The following is a 20,623-nucleotide window of genomic DNA, read 5'->3' on the forward strand; positions in this document are numbered from 1 at the left end:
ATAGCCATTCTGTTAAATATAGGTCTTAACAATGGAAATAGTAACATTGATAAGATATTACAAATGCAAAGATGTGGTGTGTTTCTAGTTTTTCCAATTTACCTGCCCAAGAAAGCATTATTTCCCCACATCTGGATTGAATACTTGTCTGTGATGAGCTCAAAGAAAAGAGAAACCAGTTTTCTTACTGATCAAGAGGTAGGTCTAACATCATATCCCAAGAATGTGCTAGCAGCCCACTTTTTTTTTTTTTTTTTGGTGTGTGTGGCTTATAAATTAAATAGAAGGACTTACGATGTGGATGGATAGAAAAGTGAGAAAAATAGAGGTGTAGAAGAATCAAGGTGTATGGAATATTATATATGGTTTTTCATGCCTAATTAACCATCACCATCACAACATGGTTATTCTGGCTACTTTCTGGCAAGTCCCTCCCTCTTTCCTTGTCTTGCTTATCAAATTCAATAATACTTGCTCAGGTTGGCTAACATTTACATGTGAGAATCAAAACCATCTGCACGAGCCATGCTCAGTAGCTACAGGTGGAATTTGCTTAGAAATTAGAAGTTACAATTCCACCCTAGCAGACTTTCTTCTTTGTTTGCTTGACAGTTAACAGGTAGTTTTGAAACTCCCCACCTCCCACTCCCCTGCCTCTTAGGTGACTAACTTGAGCAGTGTGTGTCTCAGCCCTATTGTGGTGGGTAGCTATGCTCTGCAATTGAAAAAAACTCCACCCAGCCCTGAAATGCTGTCTCATGCAGTTGTGGGTACATGTGATAAAATTAGTGTCTCTCGGGTGAATGTCCTCTTGTGATAAAGTAAACTTAACTACTTATCTTTCAAAGTTGTAATGAAATTACAAGCAGTTCTTTTGGAATATGTCCATACATTGTCAAATCAAAATGTATTTATGTATATTAAGCCTCCTGAATGTCTACAAAAGTGTTTTTTGCAAGATTTCACCCAAATTCTTTGGTCAAAATGTCTGTCATAGATCAAATTCAGCAGATGTTTATTTCAATTCCACATCTTTTAATCTCTGCCAGGACTTACACAAATATTGAATTCACTGTTAGCTAATCAGATTTTGTAGCTAAATCTGAGTATAGAATAATGTATAGAGTAGTAGTATAGTGTAGCTAAATCTGAGTATAGAATAGTATAGAATAATTCTGAACTGTGGTTTTACAATTCCACTAGCTAGTTTTAAAAGTCATATAGTAAAATTCTGAAAATTTTTATGAAAAAAGTTAATTTTTATCAATGGTTTAAAAAAGTATATAGCATTTTGGGGGAAAGTGGGTCTTATAAAGCAAAAGGTCCCAATATAAAAAATATTTTTAAACACTTTTTAAAATTCCCATTCCCAAGACACTTATTTTGAGTTAGGTTTGTTTTGCAGAATTTTCCCATATTTTACTTACAAAATATTTTAGAAAAAATTTTGTATAGCTTTTACTGTGTGCCATTTTTTACTGTGTGATTATTCTGAAGATATTCACATATAAACCCATGTAATCCTTATAATAGCTTTATTTGGTAGGTACAAAATTTATCCCTTTTACATATGGAGAAACTGAGGCACAGAGAGGGTAAATTGTTCAAAAGTCACATAGCTGAGAATGAATGGAAATGAAATTGAAATCCAGGAAGTCCAGCTCTAGAATAAATAATTTTAAACTTTGTTCACTAAAAGTTTACTGATTTTCTCTTTGAATTCCAGAAACACTAGCATTAGTGATGATCAAAATGGGCTAAGCAGTCAATGAATAACTAAAGCAAACTTTGACTAGATATTTGAATTATTTGGGGAGTTAAAAAAAAAAGTTCCTGAGCCACCAGGCCAGCTGGATCAAAATCTTTGGGGGTGGGGCTCAAATAGCTGTGTATTTTAAAATTTAACAGGTAGTTTAAATGTCCTGCCAGGGTGAGAACCACTGATCCAAAGCCTCTTTAGCTAAGTCTTAGCACAGTGGATCTCACACTGTAGCCTGTGTCAGAACCACTTGGAGGGCTTGTTATTACACAGGTGGCTGGGCCCCACCTCCACAATTTCTTCTTCAGCAGGTATTGAGTGGAGCCCAGGAATTTCTTTTAAGTTCTCAGGTGAGGCTGATGCTGCTGGTTTGGGGAGCACACTTTGAGAACGACTGTCTTAACAGGTTGGAGTAGGGGTGAAGGGTGGTGATAGAGACCTAGAAGGAACTGATTTAATTCCCCCAATATTTCATCACCCCTGATGCTGATGCATTTCCGTTACCTTGTTGATTTACTACTGATCAAGGATAGAAAAGAGAAAGGAAAGATATGGAGTTAAAGGGAAGTGAGGGAAAAGGGATGGAGAAGAGGGATCAACTTCTGATCAGTGAACTAAAGCTTTATGGCTCTCACTGGCCTAATGCCTGTCAGTGACAGATTGGATATGAAATGAGAAGACTTTAAAGATAGCTACACTCAAAAAGAAGATAGACTTTTCTATTTTAGAAAAAAAACAGAACCATACGGCAGTGAGTGAGACTGGAGGATGAAGAGGCAGCCGTTGGTTCAGAGTATGGAAGGATTTGTTAGTTCAGCTCTTGTGGTGTAACCTGAAAATCTGACCTAAGGTCACTCTAGGAAACCAAGGGCAGAGAGTGAGTGACATGTCTTTTCCCACCTCAGCACTATGAAAGGAGACTAAATGATCTGCTGCTGAGATTGCATTGGAATAGACCAGTGATTCTTGACTGGGGAAGATTTTTGCCCCCCACCCCTGCACCAAGGGTCATTTTATAATACTTAAAAATGCTTTGGGTTGTTACAATGGCAGGGGCGGTGGGGAGGTGCTACTTATATCTAGTTGGTAGAGACTAGAGATGCTGCCAAACATCCTACAGTGCACACAAGTGCTGAGGTTGAGAAACCCTAAACTAGAGGCAGCCCCAGAGCCAGGACCTAGGCCAAAATACCAGTTGGCTTACTAATTAATATGCTAAATTTCCAATATAATTGTGGGCCTGGATCACCCAGCTGGAAATATAGATGTGGTTCTGGGCTGGAGGCCTCAGGAAGGAATAGTAGAAATGAGCACAGCACTAGAGAGAGGGCTGTGAAGGTAGGTAGAAAAAGAAAACTAACCAGCTGTCAACAAACCCTTCTCAAAATTTGTCTATAACACAAAATTCCAAAACATAGGAAGAAAACTGTTAAAAAGCAATAGCACACCAAAAAAATCAACAATTAAAATATGGCTTTATTTCAAATTAAATCAGAACAATAGAACAGTCTGAAAATGACTTTAAGAATTTAGTATCCACCAAAAAATAAAAAATAGAGTAATATCCAAAGGAGAATATAAGAATATTTGAAATTAAAAAGGCAGAAATTAGGCAAGAATATATGATAAAGAGAAACAAACAATTCAAAAAATTAGAAATAAAAATTTTATCATTGAAACAAAAACTCAGTAGACAGGATAAAATCTGCATTGAACTCAAGGTGAGCAACTGTCCTGACCTGTCTAGAACAGAAAGGTTTCCAGGATATGGACACAGTGCAAACTGGGAAATTGGTCATCCTGAACCCAAATGAAAAATGAATTAGTGAATTGGAAGAGGAAGCTGATAAACTGGTTTAAAATTCATCACAGAGAGACACAGAGATAAAAAACTGGGAAGAGCAATTAAAATCATGGAGGATAGATTGAGACTAACTTTTATCTAATAGAAACTTTAAACAAAAAAAAATCTAGGAAGGAGGAAATGGTAGAAGAATAGTTTTTAAAGAGATAATGGCTGAGAACTTTACAGAATTAAAGTCATTGGGCTTTAGACCAGGACTTGGCAACTGTAGCCAGTGGGGCAAATCCCACCTGCCACCTGTTTTTATAAATAAAGTTTTATTGGCATACAGCCACACCCATTTGTTTCTGCATCAACTGAGGCTGCTTTCATGTGGTATTGCAATGGTACAGCTGAATAGCTGTGATAGAAACCACATGGCCTGCAAAACCTAAAATATTTACTATCTGGTTCTTTAGAGAAAACGTTTGTAGACTCCTGCTTTAAACTGATACTTCGAGTACAAAACAGGAGAAATACAAGTAAATTCACATCATTATGAAGCATACAGTAAACCTGTGGAACATAAAGAAACATCGTAAAGGGACTAAAAGAATTTCGCTTACAGGGAATGACAATTAGATTTGAAAGCACATTTGAATTAGTAACAAAAGAAGTCAGAAGCCAGTCAAGTACATCTGTAAAAGGCTGAGGAAAAGCAGCTATCAGTTGAAAATATTTTTACTCAGCTAACCTATCATTTAGGAGTGAAATCTAAAGGAAGTTTTCAGTCATACAAAGACAAATGCTGTATACACTGTAGTAGGTAATATTGCTATTCTTCCAAATCGGTGCTGTTCTCTGCCATGACCCTGAAAGCACAGGGATTATACATCCTTGTATCTCCACCTTGTTGTACTGAGGCATGACGGTGTGACTTTGGCCAATTAAATGTGAGTGAAAGTGATCTTCATCTCCTTCAAGTAGAAGTTTTAAGAATGAGAAATAGGTTTGGAGGATTGTGTTCAATGGGTAATTATACAGTATTAAGAAAGATCTTTGTTGTGTTTGGAGGACGAGAATAAAAATATTGAATAATTTTAGAAATTTCTGGACATAGGCAAGAGTTGTATGTACTTGTACACGAAGATATATGAATCCAGAACAGAAGAGTAAAATGTAAGAAACAATGATAAACATGAAATTTTATGAAATATATTTATCAGTGTAACAGAGTTGGGAGCCTAAAACCAGAGTCCTGAATGGATGGGAAGTGGACATATGACAGAGGATACATAGAAAGTGATGAGGAAAAGAACAGAGTAAAATAAATAGTATTTCAACAAGTGGTTGTCCATATGGGAAAATACTAGATGCCTGCCTTACATCACAAGTATAAATAAAATCCTGATGTTAAAGATCTAAACATGAAAATCAACTCTAAAACATTTCAAGGAAAAATTAGGAAAATAGCTTTACTATTTGGGGGTAGAGAATAACTTCTTTAAAATAACATCAAAAGCAGAAACTATAAAAGACTTATTTTAAAATTTGACAGTATTAAGATGTAAAACTTCTGTATAAAAAGAAACACCAAAAGTAAAGTAAAAAGAGAAAAAAAAGCCATAGATTGGGAGAATAAAATTTGCAGTGAATGTAACTGGCACAGGATTGATGCCCAGAATATATAAGCTTTCCTGTAAATCAACATGAAAAGATAATCCATAAAAAATGGAAAAGGCACATGAGGAGATAATTGAAAGAAGAGGCTACTGGAATGCTCAATAAACTTATGAAAACCTGTTCCATCTCAGTTATAATCAGGAAAATAAAAATTAAAACAACAATGAAGTACAGTTTTGCATATAAAAATTGTCAAAATTCTATCAATGAATTTGAAAATATCAAGTTTTAGGGATGATGTAGAGAAATGGTAACTCTCATACAAGGCTGGTGGGAGGTAAATGACTAAAATGACTTTAGAGAACAATTTGCTAACATTCAATAAACTTTAAGGTTCTCATACCCTCTATGTTTATCCTAGCACTGTTCGAAATTAAAAGCAATGGCAACAAATCAAATGTTAGCGAATAGATTAATAAATTGTGACAGAATTACCCAGCAATTTAATGTATTGAACTGCATATGTCCAAATGGATATGTCTTGAAAACATACCAATGTACAGTGAAAGAAGGAAAAGTGCAGAAATCATAACAAAAACTGAAACTGGGCAAAATGGTTCTATATGTGTTATTTCATGGATACACACGAATAAAAGTATAAACTCCTGGCTGGGAAGTCTAGATGTCACTTGCAGCAGGTGTTTCTATGCTGTGGGATTGGAAAAGGACAGAAAGCTCCTTATTTACATCTTTCAGGGATCACTACAAGGTATTTTACTTGTTTATTTACTTTGATGTTTTTGATCTATCACTTCCAGGAAACAGTGGTTCTCTAAGCATGTGCTCTGGACCAGCAACATCAATGTCACCCGGGAACTTACTAGAAATGCAACTTTTCATGCCCCATCCTTGACCCTCCAGGTGATTCTGAGGCACACTAAAGTTTGTAAGCCCTGGGAAGCCAGAACCCCCATGCAGCCTTCATCCTACATTCCCATGAGACCTGTAGGAGGAGCTCAAAAAACCTTTGTTGAACAAATGAGTGACAGCACAATTTGAGCACATTTCTTCTGCCAGACGTTTACATGTATTATTGAAAACCAGATGAAAGGAGCAAAACAAACAAACACCTCAAAACATAATTTTTCCTTCATTTCTTAAAACTTTCTAAGATTTATGCATAGGAGATTTTTCTTCTAATACTAAAGATACAAAAAAATTTGTGCATTGTTATTAATAGAACATCTGCTTCCCCATTTTTCCAGAAAATTATCTAAAAATACCTATCACATTAACAGGTATCAATCTATTATTTCCATTTAAGAACTGTGAGGTCACATATTCAGTCAGTTTCCACAGGGGTAGATAAAGTAGAATCCTATTGCCTATTCTCCCACTTCTAAAATCTAAAATCTAGAATCTTATTATAAAGGAAAAACATCAGGGCACAACTAAGCCAACTCTGTACTTTTAGTGAGCTGCTTGAGAGAGAGCTGAGGAGACTGGGTTAATATCCTGCAGGAAGACATGGGGAAGCTGAACTTGGGGCCTGGTGCTCCTCTCTAGGTTGCAAGATGTGCCCAGCACTGTGTATCTAACACATATCTGATGTGTTTGTCTTCATAAAATACCAAGCGCCTTTGTCTTTCATTCCCATAAATGTCCACAGTACCCCAACCAATAAGCTATGGGGAGAGGGCAGTAAAAAGTGAATTTCTTGATAACTAGGGGAATGACATTCCCAGTTTTTTGGATTTCTCCTTTCCTGGACAGTTCAGCCTGAAGGAGGAGGGGATTAGTTGTGGTGTTAACACAGCAGATGAGTTTGGGGGGAGGGGAGCAGAGGTATTTAAACATTTAACTCCCCTTTTCTGAACCCTGGGGTGAAGAGCAATAAAGGCAGGAACCCCTTCAGTCTCCTACGCCAATGGCCTCTGCAACATTGCAGTGAAGCGAGAATTCTGAAAATATAGGAAAATTTGTAGTGACTGCAGCAGAAACAGCAACACAGCTGATTCCCAAATCTACCAGGGATGGTCACCAGTCTGAGGAAGGACCCTTCACTCCCCTAGAGCCCAGCCATGGCCTTTTCTTTGACTACCCGGTTGTCTTCCTATGTACCTACTTTTTCTGGGATACAACAAAATGTAGAAAATACCAGGCTCTCAGAGCGGAAAGAATTATGCTTAAATTCTAGTCCCGAAGTTCAGTGGCTGTGTGGCTGCAAGAAAGTTACTTACCCTCTTCAAGACTCAGTTTACTTAGTTAGAAACTAGGGAGGATAGCAGTAACTCTCTGTAGGGATTGTTATGGGTACTTGATGAGATAGTGTTATTTCAGGGCTCACCAATGTTAATTGCCAGTGTCATTCTCTCCCTGTGTTCGCTGTGTGTTTCTATGCCTCCTTAAGAAACTGTTCATCTGGGGCTGGAATAGAGGAAACCAATGTTCATCCAGTGTCTGGCATGTGCCTGTACTGTTAACAGGAGCTTTGTAATTGTGATATTCCTCTCCACAACAATCCGGTGGGATAGTTACTATCGTCACCATCGTCATCATTGGATGAGGAAACAGAGCTTAAGTGACTTGTGCAAAGACACAACTAGTAAGCAAGGCTAATGCATAAAAAAACAGGAATATGGCCTTTTGACTCTACATAATGTCTTTTCAGGAGAAGAAGCAGAGTGTTTTCCTTCCTCCCATATGCCACCTGCTGTAGAATGTAAGTGGCAATGCCGGGGAGAGAAAAATTAAAGGAAAAAGACTTCCTTTTAAAGTATAACCATGACATGCTACAGAGATAGGCATGTATACACAAAAATAGGCATGTATATACTGTAATTGCGCTGGTAACTTCACTATGCCACCATATAGTAACAATGTTGTAATTTGTGGAACTTGTGTTAGAAGTTTTAAATATATGTATTTTTTCAGCTAGCTATTTTGGTAGTAGTCTGTCAATAAAAAATAAACAATGTATATAAAAGATGTTTGTGGCAGTCTCATCCATATTACAATAAAGAAAGAAAAAGAAAACAGAAACAACTGAAATATACTATGGAACTGATTAGTACAAATTACAGAATACTGTACAGTCATTAAAAATGATTTATCTTTAAAAATGATAGTGTAACTAGGATATTAGTAAAGATATTTTAAATAAAAAGAAGAGGAAATGGTTCACAAAGTATAATAACACTTATTAAAGTTATATTTATAAAATATGCATTTAAACTGATGACATTTTGGGAGGATCTGTACTAACTTAACAATGATTGTCTTTTAGATGATAGGATTATAGAAAATGTTTATTTTTTCTGCATATCTATATTTCTAAGAAGTTTTTTGAATAATATGTGTTACTTTTATAATAAAAAACAGTAATCTTTTAAGAAAAACATTACTCATATATTATACCAAATACATGCTATTCAGTTAAAATTTTGTTTTTTTCTGCTATCGTCTTGTTTCTCCTAAGGCAATCCAAATAGCTTTTAGCAAACCACAGTGCCCTTGTTTGCTTTTTAAGAGGATGCCACTAATTGGGGTTAAGCAGTTTTCTAAGAATCCTGGACCTGAAGACCTAGTTTGGAAACACTAGAGGGATTAATAAGTCCCACCTGGACAGATGACTGCTTTTTCCAGGTGTGGCCACAGAGGGGTCATGTGCTACCATTTCCTCTACCACCATGTGCTTCCATTCCCAAAGCTCTGTGACTCGACTGAGATGCCATCTCTTTTCCCTTTCCCTCTCCCCATGACAAGATTACACTCTCTCACTTCTATGCTTTCCCCATCGGGCTCACGGAGCTTCCAGAGGACACACTGCACATGGACACATATGTAATCCCTTTGCCCTCCCTATTCCTATGTCTGCCGTGCACTCCTACCCCCAGTTGAACAAGTATCAGAGTCATTGTCTCAGTCCCTCTCTTCTTACTGAGACTGACTCAAGGTACTCATCCTTTCCATAACAAGAGAAGGGATAAGGAATTTCCAGTCTTCTGGGGGTTAGGGAGTGGGGGGTAAAGATGGTGGAATAGAAAATTGGCTCTCTTCTAGACTCAGGGAGCATAAGAATGCCACATATATTTTGAGAGCCTTTCATGATCCTTTTGTTCTTTTTAAGATAATAGTTATGTTTTCATACAAGTGCCATATACTTGAGTTAGAAACCCTTAAAAACTCAGGAAAGTACAAAAAAAGAATTATTTGTAATAATACCTCCACCTAAGTCAACCACTATTAACATTTTTGTGTATGTCCTTTTATAGACAAATAGATGGTAGATAGATACACATACACATATGTGTCCATATAAAAGTATAGAATTGGCTTTTTATATAAAAATTTTATATTTTTATATTAAAAGAGCCAATTTTATATTTTTACAGAGAAATAATGGGAAACTGTGATGCAGAATGTTAATGTTGTAGTTCAGCTCCATTATCCATTAAACTAGCGGTGGGAACCCACTCGCTATTGTGTGTTCCAAATAATGACTTCGAATTAATTTTGGGAACACAACCTGTCCCTAATATTTGGACTGTTTGGTTCTGATAATTAAAATAATGAAATGCTTTTTTCAAACAGAAGAACTCCTTTTATAAAATCAGCAGCAGTGATGTTTTCCAACATGTGCCACCAGAGTCCTCTTCTGGGATCCAGAGTTCTCATAGCAGGAAACTCGACTATATTACTGTTTCTGGCACCCAGCTATCTTAAGAGACAATGGCAAAGAATACAACTCCCCCCCCCCTTTTTTTCCTGTAAGACATAGCTCTTCCTCTATTTTGAAGGCTAGAATCAGAAAAGGGAACTCCTGAAGCCACAGTCTCTCAACTGGCAGAATAAAGACTCAGCAGCTTCATGTTCACCATGGGACAAGCACAATTCCAAAGGCTTTAAGAACCCGGCAAGCACCCCCAGCTCCTCTCTGCTCTATGTAGAGAAGATTAGTGTGTTTGTCAGGAGACCAAGAAGAGTCATAAAATCTATTACTTACCATTTTTATTGAAAAGAGTTGATACGCCTGGCACACAGTGACCCCGAGGATGCTATGACTTGGGCAATGAATGTGCAAGTTAGCTTTGCAGCGTGTACTTCCTTTTCTGAACTGTGTGGTCTGTCCGGCTTTCACACATTGATACGCATAAGGCTGTATTTGCATGTTATCTTAGCCCTCCGATCATTTGTATAACTGGCCAGGTTTATCTTGCTATTACATTTTAATAATATGAGAACAGGTATAGGTGAAGTTTTGAAGTCTGAAAGGTTGACATACAAGTTTTTAAAAAGTGCCAGGATATTAAAGTCTGTGTAGATTATTAACTTGTTTTATATAAAATCTGTATTTTTGGACACATATATGTATGTGTATCTATCTACCATCTATCTGTCTATAAAAGGACACACACAGAAATGTTAATAGTGGTTGACTTAGGTGGAGGTATTATTACAAATAATTCTTTTTTTGTACTTTCCTGAGTTTTTAAGGTTTTCTATCTCAAGTATATGGCACTTGTATGAAAACATAACTATTATCTTAAAAAGAACAAAAGGATCATGATAGTTTTAATCAACAACTCTAAATGTATTTATATCCATATTGCCAATATGTAAATGGGGAAAATATTCATGAAATCATCATACAATGTCATTCATTTTGCCAAAAAATAACACACAGGTAAATCTAAGTTCATGTGTGTGTTAGTGTGGGGGTGATTGCTAGCATCGGATGCCTCAGTCTCTTACACTGGTGAACTAGATAGGCTTGGGTTAAGGGCATGGTGTTTGATTCCAAGTCAGACTTCCCAATCATCAAAGAGGTGTTTGAGGCATGGTCAGAACCTAGGAGGCTCATCAGGAATCTGAAATTGTACAGCATCTGGCACATAATAGATATGTAATGAATAAATGGAGGAGGAAGATCAGTGCAAGATAGAGGTATGGGAAGTGGGCATACTTTTAGATATTACACATTTGCCAGAAGAAGGCTTTGCAATGGAGACAATCTTACCTTCACTAGAAAGCCTCTTATTTACTTTCTGTTGGAACAAACATTGTCACAGTGCAGGTACAGCTTAGGGTCTAAAGCAGTGGTTCTCACCCTGGCTGCCATTAAAATTACCTGGGAAGCTTTTAAAAATCTAGTTCCCAAGCTTCATACTAGAATATTATATCAAAATGTCTGGGGTTGAAAACCAGGCATCAGTATATTTTAAAGCTCTCCAGGTGATTGTAAGGTGCATGCACATTTGAGAGCCTGTGCCCTAATAGGAGAAGCAGGTGACTCATACCAGAAAGATGGTGAACAGATCATCAGGGCCAGTCTTGTAGGCAGAAACAATCCTGACACTCTGATACTGTTTACTACTAACTTTATCAACATATTTTTATCATGTATTATATAATAATTGCTTATTCTTGGTCATTCTATAATTTTCTTTGAGGCAGTAAGTTGGACAAAAATTACATGATTAAACAGAAATCTAATAATTATTCAGTTAACAACGTAGTTCTCTGATTAAGAGAACTTTGAGTTTCAGTTCATTCATGGGTATTCCATTTCAATTTGTGCTTATTTCTAAATGCATATTAAGGTAAATTTTAGTTGTTGAAATAAATTCAGCAGTCTCTCAAACACATATATTTACAAAAAGTATTTTGGCTAAGAAAAAATGTTGAAGACTGAAGCTCCCAACTTTAACAAAACACCAGTATGGTTTTATATTTAGTTTTTGAAACATAAACACTTTACTTAAAAATATATACATTTAAAATATCAAATATCTAAGTGTATTTCCAGTGAAGTCAATCCTTAGTACATACCTGAACAGGAAGGTGAAATAGGAAATGCCACAAAGATGACAGACAATAAAGTGATACCATCTAAAAAAGATAAAGCTATGTTTTCGCAGTATGGGTACTGCAATTATTCCTGCTCAGAGAATGCAAAAGTGGTAATAACTCTTAAATACTTTGGCATACATTTTCTTTTTATAAGTTTGCATTCTAGAAAATAGTTTTGTTCCGGCAATAGTGCAATAAGTCTGCCCTTCCTGTATTCACTGAAGGTGGTGGCTGGGTGGAGACGGTGAGGTCTAGAGGCATTGGGTGGCTAAGGAAAACCAACTTCATTTTGTAAAGTCAATTTTCAAGGATGTAAAGGAGAGAGCACTAATAAAGTTTGAGTAACACTAATGATCATTACCAAAAAGCGTTGTCAGTGTTTTATCTATTAGGCTTTAAAAGGAGAGTGGTTAAAATTGTTAGCATAGAAGGCTAGAAATAGTTACAAACTCTTTCACAATTTCATCTTTATAACCCGAATAACTAACCATTTAAGGAAGAAACAAATAGTCATCTACTTGGCCAACACAGACATGCCTGGATAGGATCCCTGAGATAGGAGAAGAGAGGAATGTTGAGACTCACCTCCTCCAGGAAGCCTTCTCTGCTGCTAGGCCACTGATCTTCTTTATCTGGATTCCTGCAGGCTATACTTCAAAATTAAGGTCTTTTAATATGTTTGCCTTTTATGGTTCTCTAATTGTATTGGGTGCATTAGGTTTGGCTCCCCAGCTAGATTTGGAACTCCTCCAGTAAGAATTTTCATACTTCCTTTTCTCACCCTAAGATCCGAGATCAGCTTTTATTTTTTTTAACCCCCATTTTCCTTTGGTCTTGAGTTCCTTTCAGAATCTGATGAAAGTAATGTATGGTTTGTACACTAATTCTGCATGTGTACAGCCTCCCTTTAAAGCCCATCAACTGAGGGAAACTGTAAGAGAACCCTTGGCTAAACTACTGCCAAGCACTAGGATATGGCCACTACTCTGCTGCTCTTTGTTGATGAAATTGAAGCACAGAAATGTTAAGTGTCCCCCTCAAGTTTTCAGACTATAAACCAGGTCAGTTAAAACCTTGTTATTTTGTAAACTTGTCTCGTTTTATCAACATGCATTTGATCTGTGGCAGCAAAGAACAACTCAAACGCACAAAGTGTAGTCATAGAAATTTAAGGAAATTCTAGTCTTCCTGCTTGGCTAGATATGGAATTGCCAAATAGGAAGTTGCAGGAAGAAAGCAGCATAAGAACAGGCCTGCTTAAGAAGGTTGTACTGGAGGAAATGGGCACTTCCTTGATTTGGGTTATTTCTCTTTCACTTTTTGTTTTAAAAACAAAATGAACTTTTTCACCCCTGTACTTTCTACTTTTGATGAAAGGCCTTAACTCTTTCAGAACATCAGTGGTCTGTAAGAAATAACTTATTAATCGACCAGTGAAAAATTAATTCACTTTTGGATAGAAGGAGAGTTCACACTACATTTCAATAGGATGAGTAAATTGTATTTAAACTCAAGCAGGACAGGGAACAATTGCTTACAATTTGAACCCAAGCCCAGGCAAATGTTTACTACGCTCCACAAAACTGATGAGATAGGACAATGGAAACATAATCTAGACTTTACTTAAGTCTTTTATCAAACCAGTTAAATGGGAGAGCAAAGATACAAAGAACAAAGCTTATATAAGTATTCTAAGTTACATATTACTTTGCTTATTTTCTTTTGTTATTTTGGCCATTATTTGTGTCTTTTTTAAAAATAATTTTTTATTTCAGCATATTACAGGGTACAAATGTTTGGGTTACATGTATTGCCCTTGCCCCACCCAACTCATAGTTTCAAGTGTGTCCATCCCCCAGACAGTGCACACCACACCCATTAGGTGTGAATATATTCCTCCCTTCCTCCCCCCTCCCACCTGCCCAACATCCTATGAATGTTACTGCTAAATGTGCACTTAAGTGTTGATCAGTTAATACCAATTTGATGGTGAGTACATATGGTGCTTATTTTTCCAATCTTGTGATACTTCACTTAGTAGAATGGATTCCAGCTCTATCCAGGAGAATACAAGAGGTGCTAGATCACTATTATTTTTTTGTGGCTGAGTAGAGCTCCATAGTATACATTATACCACATTTTATTAATCCACTGCCCATTATTTGTATCTTGTCCTCTCCTTGGGTCTTTGGGAACTCATGAGGCTCTGCTGATCTGTCAGGTTCTGCTCTTTTCTTCTCATTGCTTCTCACCTCTTCAATCCTTGCATATTCTCAGAAGCAGAAGCCAAGTCATGATCCTTTTGCTTTACTGGATCTCCAAGACAAGATTCAACTGACATACACCCTCATGGAGTCGGTTACTGCTCTTGCCATTTTGTTAATGATAATTTGCGTTTGATGAATAAAAGAAAGAGAAAGTTCCACATAAAAAGTGTATCTTTCTATCCTTTCTTCCTTCCTGTCTCTTTTTTACTCTCTCTTCCTTCCTTCCTTTTTTCATTTCCAGTTTCTTTCCCAGCAGGAAGGTTAGGCAAGAAAACTTGGAAGGTAAACAGATGTGTCTTGGAATTTAACAGAACCAGAGAAGATAACAAAGGCAAAAATGGTCACTCCACCATTTCTTTCCATTTCCCACTGTCAGTTAACTGCAGGTGTAAATGTATTCATTTTCCTAGTGTGTTGGCTGTTTAATTTTAAAATAGAATATTTCCATTTTAGTACAGGATATTCATTAAGCCTCATGTTTTTTGTACTTTTAGAATATAATTTCAAATATATGAAAAATAGTCAATTTAAAAACATCTCTATACACTGAAATAAAATAAAATAAAATAAAAACATCTCTAGATTTTACTCTTTTTCCTTGAGTGTCTCTCTCTCCCCCCCTTCCTTCCTTTCTTTGTTGAATCTTAGAACCATACTATTCTCTCCATTTGAAAAGTTACTCAAATTTAGTCTTTTTTTTTTTTTTACATTATTTTCTCAATTTAGAATTAATTACCCAGGAAGCCTACTTAAATACAAAATTATCTGACCTGGGGCCTGGCGCAGTGGCTCACGCCTGTAATCCTAGCACTCTGGGCGGCTGAGGCGGGTAGATCGTTTGAGCTCAGGAGTTTGAGACCAGCCTGAGCAAGAGTGAGACCCCATCTCTACTAAAAATAGAAAGAAATTAACTGGCCAACTAAAAATATATAGAAAAAATTAGCCAGGTATGGTGGCACATGCCTGTAGTTCCAGCTACTTGAGAGGCTAAGGCAGAAGGATCTCTTGAGCCCAGGAGTTTGAGGTTGCTGTGAGCTAGGCTGATGCCATGGCACTCTAGCCGGGGCAACAGAGTGAGACTCTGCCTCAAAAAAAAAAAAAAAAAAATCTAACCTAATACAAAATTATTCATGCCTAGATGTAACCTAGTAACAATCTTTGTTATGGTCAGAAGAGAAATGTTTCTATTTTTAATTCTATACTGCATTTTAGAGCTTAATGCTACTATTTAATAATGGTACTAGGAAAACTAGGAGTACCTGTAATGTGGCTATGAAAACAAATTTATTAGAACATAATTTGTCAAATGATTCAATGCCATTCTGACCTATTTCTTGTCCCTTGTAGGATTATTGACTTGAAACTAGCACATGGCTTAAAAAATCACTAATCAATAAATTAGGCTGGATAAACTGGATATCTACAAGCACAAGAATGAAGTTGGATTCTTACTTTATTTTTTTAATTAAAAAATTTAAAGAAATTGGTATATAAAGATGTACATATTTTGAGGATATATATGATCATTTGATACATTCATATAATCAAATCATTACCTTAAATATTTATCTTTTCTCTATGCTAGGAACATTTTAATTATTCTCTTCTAGCTATTTTGAAATGTACAATTGATTAATGTTAACTACAGTCACCCTACTGATCTATTGAACACCGCATCTTATTTCTTCCATCTAAGTATATATTTCTACTCACTAACCAACCTCTTCATCCTCCTCTGTCCCCTACCTTTCCAAGTCTACTAACCTACACCAGTCTATTCTCTATCTTTATGAAATCCAATTTTTTTGCTCCCACAGATGAGTGAGAACATGCAGTATTCATCTTTCTGTGCCTGGTTTATTGCACTTAACATAATGACTTCCAGTTCCATCAATGTTGCTGCAAATGACATGATTTCATTATTTTTTATGGATGAATAATATTCCATGGTATATATACCATGTTTTCTTTATCCACTCATCCACTGATGGATATTTAGGTGGATTCCAAATTTTGGCTATTGTGAATTGCGCTATAACAAACATAGGAGTGCAGATATCTCTTTGTTTTACTGATATCCTTTCCTTTAGGTAAATACCATGTAGTAGAATTTCTGGATAATATGGTAGTTCTATTTTTAGTTTTTTTTGAGGAAACTCCATGCTTTTGTCATAGTGGCTGTACTAATTTACACTCCTACCATTAGTGTACAAGGGTTCCCCTTTCTCCACAACCTCACCAGCATCTGTTATTTTCTATATTTTTGATAAAAGCCATTTTAACTGGGGTGAGATGACATCTTATTGTGGTTTTGATTTGCATTTCTCTGATGATTAGTTATGTTGATCATTTTTTCATATATTTGTTGGCCATTTGTATGTTGGCCATTTGAGAAATGTCTATTCAGATTCTCTGTCCATTTTTTTCAGTTAGATTATTTGATTTTTTGGTATTGAGTTGTTAGAGCTCCTTATAAGTTCTGGTTACTAATTCCTTATCAGATGGACAGTTTGCAAAACATTTTCTCCCATTCTGTAGATTGTCTCTTCACTTTGTTGATTGTTTCCTTTGCTGTGCAGAAGCTCTTTAGCTTGATATAATCCCATTTGTCTATTTTTGTTTTTGTTGCCTGTGCTTGTGTTTTCTTATACAAAAAAACTTTGCCCAGACCAATGTCCTGGACTATTTTCCCATTTTCGTCTAGTAGTTTTGTAGATTCAAGTCTTCAATTTACATCTTTAATCTGTCTTGATTTGACTTTTGTATATGGAGAGATAGGAGTCTAGTTTTATTCTTCTGCATATTATTATCTAGTTTAACCAGGAATATTTATTAAAGAGACTGTCCTTTTCCCATCGTATGTTCTCAGTGCCTGTGTCAAAAATGAGTTGGCTGTAAATGTGGGGATTTATATCTGGCTGCGCTACGCTATTCCATTTGTCTATGTATCTGTTTTTATGCCAGTCCCATGCTGATTTTTTTACTGTAGTTTAATAGTACAATTTGAAGTCAGGTAATGGTGATGCCTCCAGCTTTGTTCTATTTGCTCAGTATCACTTTGGATATTTGGGGTCATTTGTGGTTCCATACAAATTTTAGGATTGTTTTTTCTATTTCTGTGAAGAATGCCATTAGTATTTTGATAGGGATTACATTGAACCTGTAAATTGCTTTGGGTAATATTGTCATCTTAACAATATTAATTCCAATCCATGAGCATGAAACATCTTTCCTATTTTTGGCATCCTCTTCAATTTCTTTCATCAGTGTTATATAATTTTCCTTCTGTATATCTTTCACATCTTTAGTTAAATTGATCTTTGCAGATATTGTAAAGGGGATTGCCTTTTTGATTTCTTTTTCAGATTGTTTCCTGTTGGCATATATATATGTTACTGATTTTGTATGTTGATTTTGTATCCTGCAATTTTACTGAATTTGTTTATCAGTTCTAACAGTTTTCTGCATGGAGTCTTCTGGGTTTTTTTTAAATATAAGATCACATTATTTGGGGACAAGGTTAATTTGACTTCTTCCTTTCCAGTTTGGTTGCCCTTTATTTCTTTTTCTTGCCTAATTGCTCTAGCTAGGACTTCCAGTATTATGTTGAATAAAAGTGGTAAAAGTGGGCATCCTCGTATTGTGCCAGATCTTAGAGAAAAGGCTTTCAATTTTTACCTGTTCAGTATGGTGTTAGCTGTGGGTTTGTCATATATGTCCTTTATTATTTTGAGGTATGTTTCTTCTATACCCAGTGTATTGAGAATTTTTATCTTAAAGTGATTTTGACTGTTATGAAATACTTTTTCAGCATCTATTGAAATGATCATTGAGATTTGTTTTGTAGCCTAAAATATGGTTAATTTTGGAGAATGTTCTATATGCTGATGAAAAGAATGTGTATTCTATAGCAGCTGGTTGAAACATTTTGCAAATGTCAGTTTGGCCTATTTGGTCAGGTGTATATTTTAACTCTGATGTTTCTTTGTTGATTTTCTATCTGGTTGATCTGTCAATTACTCAGAGTGGGGTTTTGAAGTCCACTACTGTTATTGCATTGAAATCTACCTTTCCCTTTAGATCTACTAATATTTGTTTTATATAATTGGATGCTCCAGTATTATGTACATAAATATTTATAACTATTATATCCTCTTGCTTAATACATCATTTTATTATATAGTGGCCTTCTTTGTCTCTTTTTACAGTCTTTTATTTGTAGTCTATTTTATCTGGTATAAGTATAGCTACTTCTCTTTTTTTGGTTTCTACTAACATGGAATATTTTTTTCATTCCTTCACTTTCAGCCTCTATGTGTTTTTATATAGGGATTGGTTTCTTGAGAGAGCATGTAGTTGGATCTTATTTTCTTATTCATTCAGCCACTCAATATCTTTTAATTGATAATTGAGTCAATTTGCGTCTGGTGTGATAATTGATAAGTAAGGACTTACTACTGCCATTTTGTTACTTGTTTTCTGGTTGTTTTATAACTCCTCTTCCTTTCTTTTTTTCCTCTCTGTCTTGGTTTGTGATTAAGTAATTTTCTCTGGTAGTACATTTTAATTGATTGCTTTTTGTTTTTAGTGTATCTATTATAGGTTTTTGCATTATGGCTATCAAAAGGCTTACAAAAAACATCTTATAGATAAAAGAAAGTTATTTTAAAGAGAGGAGAACTTATTTTATGTCACAAAAAGAAGTAGAAACAAAGAAGGAAAAGAAGAACTAAAAAAAAGCCTCCACCCTTCCTCAATTTACATATTTTTATATTGCTTATCTCTTAAGAGGTTTTGGTAGTTATTATTGCTTTTGTAGATTTGCATTTTAGGCTTTGTACTAGAGTTATGAGTGCACTGACACCACAATGACAGTATCAGAGTATTCTGGGGTTGTTTTTGTACTTAATTTTATCTGTTTTATACTTTCAAATGTTTTCTTTTTGTATGTTAGTGTTTTTTTTTTTCCTTTCTGGTTGAAAAATTTCCTTTATCATTTCTTTAGCTGCAACACTTGCACCTAAAAAGGATTTGTTTTTCTTTTCGAATTTCCCAAGTCTAGCAAGATTGTTTTGGTTTTTATTAGATACGTTTGCTTAGAGAGTTTTTCATAATTTACCAGTTGAATTTTTAATTGCTTTTCTTGCTACACCATTGCTTTCTTTTCAGCACTAGATGACACCTTAAGTCCGGGTTCATCTAGGCTCTAACAACAGGTAAGAGTTCTGCCTGCCCTGAATGGAGGAGGTCCCAAAAAGGATATCTCAGCAGTGTGGAAAGGCTGCGTAGGTGTTTGTGCCCAGGGGATCTGTGAAACATACCTCCTACAGCATGGTGCTTCTGATTTGGCATCTTTGATTTGGCATCTCCTTTGGCAGAGTTACAGAGCATAGTTTCCTAGGTCAGAGATGGAAATCCTAGCTCCCTTATTTGTCTCTGGCTGTCCTCACAAATATTTCTCTCTTCAGGCACTCACTATGCTTCCCATGTGTTGAAGCAGGGATGGGTCTCCTGCCAGAGAACTCAAGATGATGGAGAAGTTGGTGTGGTATTTATATATGATGGAATATTATCCTGCCTTAAAAAACAATTAAATTCTGATACATGCTACAACATAGATGAAATTTGATGACATTATGCTAAGTGAAATAAGTCAGGTACAGCAGGACAAATGTTCTATGATTCCACTTACATGAGGTACCTAAAATAGACAAATTCATAGAGATGTAAAGTAGAATAGTGGTTACCAGGCCTGGTGGAGTGGAGATTGGGGAGTTATGTTTAATAAGTACAGTTTTAGTTTGGATGATGAAAAATTCCTGGAGATGGTTGTACAACAATGTGAATCTATTTAATGCCACAGAAATGTATACTTAAAATGTTTAAATTGGTAAATTTTATGTTATGTATATTTTGCCACAATAAAAAAATGACTCTTTGCTATTTTCTGAATGTTTGTGTCCCCTCCCAAATTCATGTGTTGAGACCTAATCCCCAGTGTGATGGTATCAAGAGGTGGGGCCCTGGGATGGTGATTATGCCCCTTTGGGAGGCTTTATCTTCATGAATGGGATTAATGTCCTTATAAAAGAGCCCTGAGGGAGCTCATTTGCCGCTTCTACTGTGTGAGGTTGCAGCAAGAAAGTGCACTAAAAAGTGAGCCCTCACCAGACTCACTTTTGGAATCTGCTGGCATCTTTATCTTGAACCTCTCAGACTCTAGAACTATAGGAAATAAATTTCTGCTGCTTATTAACCACCCAGTTTAGTGTATTTTGTTGCAGAAGCTTGAACAGACTAAGACTGTTCACTAATTCCATCAATTATTTAGAGAAGAGT

The 20,623-nt window shown here is 35.9% G+C and overlaps 1 protein-coding gene and 1 long non-coding RNA gene across 6 annotated transcripts in view; one reads left to right on the top strand and one right to left on the bottom strand.

Annotated features, from left to right (window-relative positions):
- Positions 1 to 12,768, bottom strand: part of FYB1 (FYN binding protein 1) — a 147,388-nt gene extending 134,620 nt beyond the window's left edge. For 3 of the 5 annotated variants that reach the window (XM_076007982.1, XM_076007981.1, XM_076007985.1), the window contains exon 1: positions 10,171 to 10,277. In XM_076007982.1, the coding sequence (XP_075864097.1) occupies positions 10,171 to 10,173 (3 nt within the window). In that variant the 5' untranslated portion in view covers positions 10,174 to 10,277. Of the gene's footprint in view, positions 1 to 10,170; positions 10,278 to 12,602 lie in introns of those variants that run through there. The other 2 variants (XM_076007984.1, XM_076007983.1) reach the window with 2 other exon arrangements.
- LOC109731308 (uncharacterized) overlaps positions 1 to 20,623 on the top strand; it is a 106,651-nt gene that overhangs the window by 1,101 nt on the left and 84,927 nt on the right. The window lies entirely within an intron of this gene.

Source organism: Microcebus murinus, chromosome 11 (genome assembly GCF_040939455.1).
Source record: "Microcebus murinus isolate Inina chromosome 11, M.murinus_Inina_mat1.0, whole genome shotgun sequence".
NCBI lineage: Eukaryota > Metazoa > Chordata > Mammalia > Primates > Cheirogaleidae > Microcebus > Microcebus murinus.